This window comes from Melanotaenia boesemani, chromosome 19 (genome assembly GCF_017639745.1).
Source record: "Melanotaenia boesemani isolate fMelBoe1 chromosome 19, fMelBoe1.pri, whole genome shotgun sequence".
Taxonomy (NCBI): domain Eukaryota; kingdom Metazoa; phylum Chordata; class Actinopteri; order Atheriniformes; family Melanotaeniidae; genus Melanotaenia; species Melanotaenia boesemani.
In genome coordinates, this window is record NC_055700.1 from 3,704,912 (window position 1) to 3,713,966 (window position 9,055).

At 41.2% G+C, this 9,055-nt stretch overlaps 1 protein-coding gene across 1 annotated transcript in view; it reads left to right on the forward strand.

Moving 5' to 3' along the window:
- The window catches only part of LOC121629681 (scavenger receptor cysteine-rich type 1 protein M160-like), a 530,109-nt gene that overhangs the window by 127,190 nt on the left and 393,864 nt on the right, over nt 1–9,055 (forward strand). The window contains exons 6-8 of the mRNA XM_041969398.1: nt 3,521–3,769; nt 4,542–4,847; nt 4,941–5,234. Of these exons, the coding sequence (XP_041825332.1) occupies nt 3,521–3,769; nt 4,542–4,847; nt 4,941–5,234 (849 nt within the window). The remainder of the gene's footprint in view (nt 1–3,520; nt 3,770–4,541; nt 4,848–4,940; nt 5,235–9,055) is intronic.

The window sequence follows — 9,055 nt, forward strand, 5'->3', positions numbered from 1 at the left end:
CCATGTTTCAGGGTTTGGGTCGTCCTGACAATGAAAACAGCCTGAAGTTTGGTTGATCAGAGGATCGGCTTCTTCCTCTGGTCCACCATCCTCTTCCTGTCCTCTTTGATGAGGACAGAGGAAAGAAGAAGCTCCATCCAGCTGCTCTGAGCTCTCCATGAAGGCTTCAGGAGGACAGATGGTGGTTCAGCTCTGCAGGTGAGCTTCATCTCCCACATCAACCTCCATGTTTCTAGACTCTGAATCCAGTCAGAAACATTCTGATCACTGATCAATTAAAGCAGAAATGTGTTGTTATCAAGCCCAGGACGTCTGCAGAGGGAAACAGAAGATTTATGGAACAGCAGGATTCTTACTGATGACCAAACACTGGAAGAAAGATCTAAATATCTCTGATTTCAGAGAAAAACTAAATCTGATTCAGTCCAAAGACTGAACTGGTGTCAGACTGGACACCAGTATGAAATGTGTCTGATCCATTGGTGAAACTGTGGGATGGCTGATCATGTGACCGAGTCAGAGATGTGTGGGTGAAGCTCCGCCCCTTCCAGATTTACTCTGAGGACAGCTGGTGTGATGATCAGAGTCAGACGAGACAGACGAGGACACGTCCACCTGGACATGGATCACCTGTTGGTGCTGATGCTGCTGTGGAGCTCAGGTAGGACTCGGCTTTAAAGATCAGCTGTTTACAGAACAACATGAAAACAGAGCAACACGATGGACCAATCACAGCTCGCTGGATGAGGAGGAGCCAGCAGAGAGTCTGACGGATGGAAGGAATTCTGACTTAGAAATGAGGCTTTCTGGAGCATCATCTCTGGTTGGAGTGAAGGACTGAGACCAGCTGTCCCGAGTCTTTCAGGAGTCTGAAGTGTGACGATAGCAAACACTGATAATGTCGTTAGCAGATGAGCTTCAGTGTTGTGTAATGTCACACAGCAACGGTCCGTCTAACCAAGTCTTACCATCTTATATTCAGCCAAGAAGTTGTTTGGAGAGTTAGAAACTCAGCCAGAGCAGAATGTGTTCGATTATTATTCATGTCTTTTATTTCTTACTTAGTAACTGAATCTTAAAATTGGCTGTTTTACATTAATATTAAGTTAAATTATGAGACTTGTTTGAGATCATACAGAATCTTTCACACCCAATTTTAGCTGTAAAACTAGTTTCAGGACCTCCCAGCACCAACTATCCACACACATTTCCTGAAATAAGAGAAAATATCTGGACTTTAGACACGTATGAAATATCTTAAAACAAAATGTGAAACAGTCATTTCAAATCCTTTATTAAGAAAAAACATCAAAACCGAAGCAGTTTTTATAAAAAGGTTATTGATAGGGCTGTCAGAAATAACGCGTTAACTAATTTATGTAATTAGTTGTGTTAAAATTAGGGCTGTCAAACTATTAAAATCATTTTTTTAATCAGATTAATCACAGCTTTTAAATGAATTAATCATGATTAATCACCATTTGCGACTATGCCTGAAATTTGCCTGTTTTTACTGAATTATATCAACAGAAAGAACCAATGCTTACAAATATTTACTGTTAACTGACCTTCTCTTGGGTAAACATCCAATGTTCAGTAAATGCAGCATGTAATGTACTTCTTTATGCTGTTCTAAATCATCTAAACCATGTTCTAGATCATAATTCTATTTTCCTTTTTATTAATTATAAAAATAAACCAGCAGATGTGGCGACTGAAGTTAAACAACCGACACTGATGAAGAAACTGATAAAACTGATGATCTGGATAAAAACAGCTTTTTCCTCTAGATCCTCTAGAGCAGACATCGCAGGATAAGTTTAAAAAAGAATGTGGAAAAAGTGTGGGTGTGGACCCCTGTCATCGGGAAAAGCGTGTGTGTTAATCCACCCACATTCTCCACGGAGGCGACGTCCATGTTGCTCCATTAATGCTGTTTATTTTCAAGTCCATCGATAGAGCCAGCTATCAAAGCTCAAAGTGTTGTTGTTGCCAGGACCTTCTCTAACAATGTAGCTGACAGAAAGTAGCTGTGCAAAGGATTTGAGCTATGCAGGGGCGGGTCTAGAAAACTTCAGACAGGGGCCCAGGCAGGAGCACTGACCAGGGGGGCACAAATTAGACCTTTTTTTAGGTCTAGATTTTATGAAACATTGAGCTGATTATTACAACTAAAGTGATCATCTAATGTAAAACAAGTGAAGAAAAACTTCCCAATGACATAATTTATCAGCAGGTGTTTACTTTGGGTGATGCTGCTGTAGGACTTTTATCACTGCTGCACAAACACTCACACTTCAAAGATAAAAGGAAAAAGCTGTTTTATCCAGATCATCAGTTTTATCAGAGTTTCTTTATCAATGTTGTTTGTTTAACTTCAGTCGTCACATCTGCTGGTTTATTTTCATAAAAATATATAAAAACAGTTTTAATTCAGAATTATGATCTAGAACATGGTAGAGATGTTTTAGAACGGCATGTAGAAGTACATTACATGCTGCATTTACTGACCATTGGACATCTGATGTTTACCCAAGAGAAGGTCAGTTAACAGTAAATATTTGTAAGCATTGGTTCTTTCTGTTGATACAATTCAGTAAAAACAGGCTAATTTCAGGCATAGTCGCAAATGGTGATTAATCGTGATTAATTCAATTGAAAGCTGTAATTAATCTGATTAAAAACTCTAATTATTTGACAGCCCGTAGGTATTAATAATTTTCAAATGAAGAAGAATCATCTGGTACAGACTTGTGATGTATTACCTCTTGGTGTAGCTTCTCCTGACTCAGCCTTTCTCTTCTACCATCCTCCTGGGTGGGCTTCACTTTACTATAGTAGAGTACATGAAGAGTACCTGATAACAGATATTGTGACTGAGTACATTAATCTTTGTCATGCTGGGCAGCATGACTCAGCCATTTTGTTTTTGCAGCTTCATGCACCACGTCACACGCTAGAAAACGGATATAAACACACTGACCGATCTGAAAACGCTTCGTAGTTGATTCAGCAAAGAAAAGCAAGAGGAAGAGAGAGAAAGAAAGAGATACAGCAGGAGTCTTCCTCTGGCAGGATGAAGATGGATACTGGATTAGCCGTGGTTGTTGCTGACTTTAATTACTTTCTACGTTTCCATGATTGAGCGTCTCAGAACTAAATGCTCTTCTTGAGTTTAAATCTACATGATTTAAAGGATGTGCAGTGGTCGTGTTAGACATGAAACTGATCATCACTATCAGTCCTTTCTGCCAGCATTCCTCTTTCAGCTCATCTGTTTCTTTCTAAACTAAACTACAAGTCACAGCTTCTAGAAATTCTCATCTTCCTGAAGCTTGTTTTCTCCTCAGGATTCCAGGCTGAAGGAAGACTTGACTCAACAGGTAAAGAGAGAAATCAAAGAGAAATGAAAACATCCAGAATCAGCAGTCATGTCTGACTTTTAGTTTCTATGAATAACTGATGACTGGTTTCTGTTCAGAGTCTGTCAGGCTGGTGGGAGGAGCCAGTCGCTGTACAGGTAGACTGGAGGTGAAAGACCTGGGAGACCAGTGGAGACCTGTGGAACTCCTGTACTGGACCCTGAAGGAAGCAGCTTTCTTCTGTCAACATCTGGACTGTGGTTCTGTTGTTTCTGCTACAGAGAGCAATCTGTCCTCAGAGACATCTGTGTGGTCAATCCGCAGCAGCTGTCTTTATCCTGGTTCTGATCTGAGGAACTGTTTATTGTTAGAACGCTCTTCCTCCAGAATGCACCTCACCTGCTCAGGTAAGCCTATCACTGATCTTCTCTGACATAACCAGAGGATGGAAAGTTTCAATCTGAATAGGACAGCATGTAAATATATAAACAAAAGTTATCGTCTGAACAAAACAGGTTTATTTAGTGATGAAAGGTAAAGTAAAGGTGGAATTAGGGGATCTGAGACTTTCAACACTCCCAGGTTACGAACTTCCTTGGTGGTTTTAAGAGCCCGAGTCTCCAGGTGTTTACCAATGCTGACCCTCTTCTCTTTGCTATCAAACAGAATAATCTCAGTTTTATCTTCCTTTAATTGTAGGAAATTCTCCTTCATCCAGGTGTTCATTTGCTCCAACACTGACACAATAAGTCTATTGGACTGCAGTCATCTGGTGACAGAGACACATAAAGTTGGGTATCATCTGCATAACTTTGATAATTAATGCTATAGTGTAATATTTTACCCAAAGGGAGCATATACAAGTTGAACACAAGAGGTCCAAGGACTGACCCCTGGGGAACTCCACAAGTCATGGCCACTCGCTCGGATTCATAGCTGCCGATAGTAACAGAATAACTCTGTGATGAAAACAGAAGTTCAGTAACAAAACAGTGACCGCTGAGTTCAAACTGTCAGAAAACACAGAGGAACTGAAACTAAGAAAGAATTCAGATTTTGTTGGTTCGTGATTCCATCAGCTGTTCTTCTTCTTGATGTGTAAAATGATCCATTTATAAAAAGTAGTTCCTCCTCATCATGGTGTAACTGTGTGTGTGTGATGGTGTGTGATGTGTCCAGATTCTGTCAGGCTGCTGAATGGATCGAGTCGGTGTTCAGGCAGACTGGAGGTGAAGTCTGACCAGACCTGGTCCTCAGTGTGTGAAGTTGACTTTGACCAGCAGGATGCAGAGGTGGTCTGCAGGGAGCTCGGCTGTGGGCCTCCTTCAGTCCTCCAGGGGGCGCTCTATGGAGAAGGGGAGGCTCCCATGTGGACCAAAGAGTTCCAGTGTGGAGGCCATGAGTCTGCTCTGCTGGACTGTAGAAGCTCAGACTCTGATAGAAACACCTGCTCACCTGGCAGAGCTGCTGGACTCACCTGCTCAGGTAGAAGAGGAGCTGCAGCTTTGATCTGCTTCATTTCTCTTCTCATCAAACTCACTTTGTTCTTTTACTGATGACTCTCTGATCTCTGTTCAGATCCTGATGATGTCAGGTTGGTGGGAGGAGCCAGTCGCTGTGCAGGTAGACTGGAGGTGAAAGACCTGGGAGAACAATGGAAACCTGTGAAAATCATGTTCTGGACCCTGAAGGCAGCAGCTTTCTTCTGTGAACATCTGGACTGTGGTTCTGTTGTTTCTGCAACAGAGAACAATCTGTCCTCAGAGACATCTGTGTGGAGAATCGAACACGACTGTCTTCATTCTGATTCTGATCTGAGAGAGTGTTTAATGTCAGGTCGCTCTTCCTCCATAATGCATCTCACCTGCTCAGGTAAGCCTATCACTGATCTTCTCTGACATAACCAGAGGATGGAAAGTTTCAATCTGAAAAGGACTGCAGGTAAATATATAAACAAAAGTTATCGTCTGAACAAAACACGTTTATTTAGTGATGAAACCTCTGGAGTCACCTTCATTCTCTCTGAGGGAGCCTCGGTCCTCAGACAGAACTAATGGAGGAGTTCAGGTATCGTGTGTGGGGGGTAGTAAAGGTGAATTAGGGACATCTTCACAGTTTTCTGTCTCAATATAAATAGAAATAACCATGGCTTGTCACTGCTAAAGCAGGTGAAGATCCATCAGTATCTGCTTCACCTTGAGTTGAGAAATAAATGTTCATCGTTTATAAAAAGAAAGGCCGATATTATGAATATGAATATTATTTATCACGTACTTCTGATAATCTGTTTCTAACTACTTTACATAAGAGGCTGGACCCAGGACGAGGCAGCAACAGCAGGAAGTAAAGGTTTACAAATGTTTAACTGATGTGATCCTTCATGAAAGCAAACGTTCAACAATCTCCGAGCTGGAGTTCAAGTAATGTCAGGATCCTGTTCAGGAGTGAAGAAGGACGGAGCAGGAGATCTACAGGTGGATCGGTGCAGCGTCTTCAGTGATGTGGACTCTGCATCGGTTTATCCTGGTGAAGAAGGAGCTGAGCTGAAGAGAGAAGCTCTAGATTTACCAGCTGATCTACGTTCCTACCCTCACCTATGGTCTCCAGCTAGAGAGAGGGTAAGAAGATTGATCATCCAGGAGGAGGACAGAGTAAACTGAGTTGAAAGTCTTTCTGACAGGAGACTTCACCAGATGTTCCTAGGAGAACCTAACAACACATTTGGGCCTGCTAGGCCTGACCAGCATCCTCCCCACCATCTGAGCCAACTCACCATCAGGTGGTGATCAGCTGATGGCTCCGCCCCGACTACAAAGTCGATAAATCGAACATCTTATGCTTGAACACGGTGTTCGTTATGGACAATGTTGATGAACACAGAAGTTCAGTAACAAAACAGTGACTGCTGATTTCAAACTGTCAGAAAACACAGAGGAACTGAAACTAAGAAAGAATTCAGATTTCTTTGGTTCATGATTCCATCATCTGTTCTTCTTCTTGATGTGTAAAATGATCCATTTATAAAAAGTAGTTCCTCCTCATCATGGTGTAACTGTGTGTGTGTGATGGTGTGTGATGTGTCCAGACTCTGTCAGGCTGCTGAATGGATCGAGTCGGTGTTCAGGCAGACTGAAGGTGAAGTCTAACCAGACCTGGTCCTCAGTGTGTGAAGCTGACTTTGACCAGCAGGATGCAGAGGTGGTCTGCAGGGAGCTCGGCTGTGGGCCTCCTTCAGTCCTCCAGGGGGCGCTCTATGGAGAAGGGGAGGCTCCCATGTGGACCAAAGAGTTCCAGTGTGGAGGCCATGAGTCTGCTCTGCTGGACTGTAGAAGCTCAGACTCTGATAGAAACACCTGGCTCACCTAGGCAGAGCTGCTGGACTCACCTGCTCAGGTAGAAGAGGAGCGGCAGCTTTGATCTGCTTCATTTCTCTTCTCATCAAACTCACTTTGTTTCTTTTCCTGATGACTCTCTGATATCTGTTCAGCATCCTGGTGATGTCAGGTGGTGGGAGGAGCCAGGTCCGCTGGTCTGGTACACGGGAGGTTGAAAACTGCGGAGAATGGAGACCAGTGGATGGTTATAGATGGACCCTGAAAACTGCAGCTGTTATCTGTGAACATCTGGACTGTGGTTCTGCTGTTTCTGTGGAAAAGAGAAAGGAGACCTCAGACAGATCTGTGTGGTGGATGAACTCTGACTGTATTGACTCTGGATCTTCTCTGAGGGAATGTGCAACACCAGGTCATGATGACTCCACTTTGAATCTCGCCTGTTCAGGTAAGTGTAGATGGCACACATAGCTTTGGTGTGATTGTCAACTGCTGGGTTCAAACCCAAAAGTGTGTCATGGCCTTGTTTTCAGTGGCCTCTCCACAGGCAAAAATATTAAGGAAAATTTAAATGTTTTTTATTTTAAAGATAATTTTTATGCAGCGTATGCTGTCTGTTTACAGTCCCAACTGTAGGTGGCGATGCTGAGTAATATTAATTTGAGTACCCACAATTCCACAGCACAGAATAAGACACTTAAAGTTTCTTTTACATTTACTAATTAACCTGGCTGCATGATATAAGAAGGGGAGAGAGCACAACATTTGTATTAATGCTTTAAAAAAATAAATAAAATAATATACTATATATAGTGCTGGGCAACGATTAAAAATTTAATCAGATTAATCGCATAACATGATGCGATTAATCGCGATTAATGGGATTGTGACAGCACAAAATGTCTCTTTCCTTTAAAAGATGGCCTACGGCTATATAGAGAAAATGCAGTAAATTTTGGTTTACAAACACTACATCAGGGGTCTTCAACCTGCATCTCTGGAGCTGCAAATGTCTCTCTGGACCTTCTACAATGCCTCTAAATACGTGGCTAAAATATTTTTTTAATCTATCTTTCTTGTCATCAGGTTGGAAACCAGGGACTTGTTTTCTTCTACATAATTTTCCCCAAATATCTACATCCCTTAGAAGAAGTCTGTCTATCCTCTTTTTATGAAGGTTTTATGTTTTTTTTTTGTTTGTTTCTTTTAAGCTAAAAACTAGAATAGAATAGAAATACTTTATTTATCCCTTCAGAGAGTCCTCAGGGAAATTTGGGTAAATGGAAATAAAAATGTGGTTCTTTAAAAAGAACAAATCATCCTATGGTGGCTCTTCATTAAAAATATATATTAAGTTTTCCTTTTTGAAAAGTCTGGTAACATTTGCGTCTCTAAAGGAGTTTTATTTAGCTGGCTGAGGGAAAAATGGCTCTTTGGATTGGAAAGGCTGCAGACCCCTGCACTAAACACATAAACAGGTTTAGCAGCAGTTTTCTCTTTAAACAGCAACAGTTAAAATATTTCTTCATATATATTTAGAAAATCAAATATTTATGAGAAAGAAGGAGGAAATGTTCATGATTTACTAACTAAAAGGTAAAAAGTCAGCAGGATGAATTTAAATCTGTGAAGCTGCTTCCTTCTAAACACAGAAGGAACAATATGTGATGAATATCAGCATCAGGTGAACAGACAGAAAGCAGGATGAGAATCTCACAGCTTCTAGATGGTGAGGAGAGAGAAATATTCACAATATGCACAATAACTTCCATCCATGCACCTTCACTGCTTCATTGTCCACATTTCTGGCCTATAATTTCTCTAACCTTTGATTCTTAGCTTGACTGTTTATCTTCACCTCTGCACCTGCAGCCTGTGCTACTGAGAGTTAAGGGTTAATATTTCGTTTCTGGGTGTAACGTCAGGTCTGTAGATGTAAATATAAACATGTGTGGTATCCACAGAAAGTCCAGAATCTCTGCTACCAGCTCAGTAAAACAGTTTCTATCACCAACAAACACAGTTAAGACAACAAACAATTAAAAAGACAAGGTACACAAAGTCCAAAAAATATGTAAACACAGATGATGTCTCCCCATGAACACGAACAAACCACTCCTCTACTGAAAGCTCACATCTCACAGATTCCACAGCTGGAAGTTTCATCTCTCTACGACCAAGATTCAGTGAACCAGAGGCAGAAGAAGACCCAATTTATGCTTTACATTTGGAAAAGTCAGAAAGCATGTCTTACCTTTGCTGTCTTGCATAAATTAAAACCACATTTATTATAAAAAATAATAAATAAAGTTTCTCTTCCAAAAATCACGATGTTTTTGCCATCTGCATGGATTTTGACAA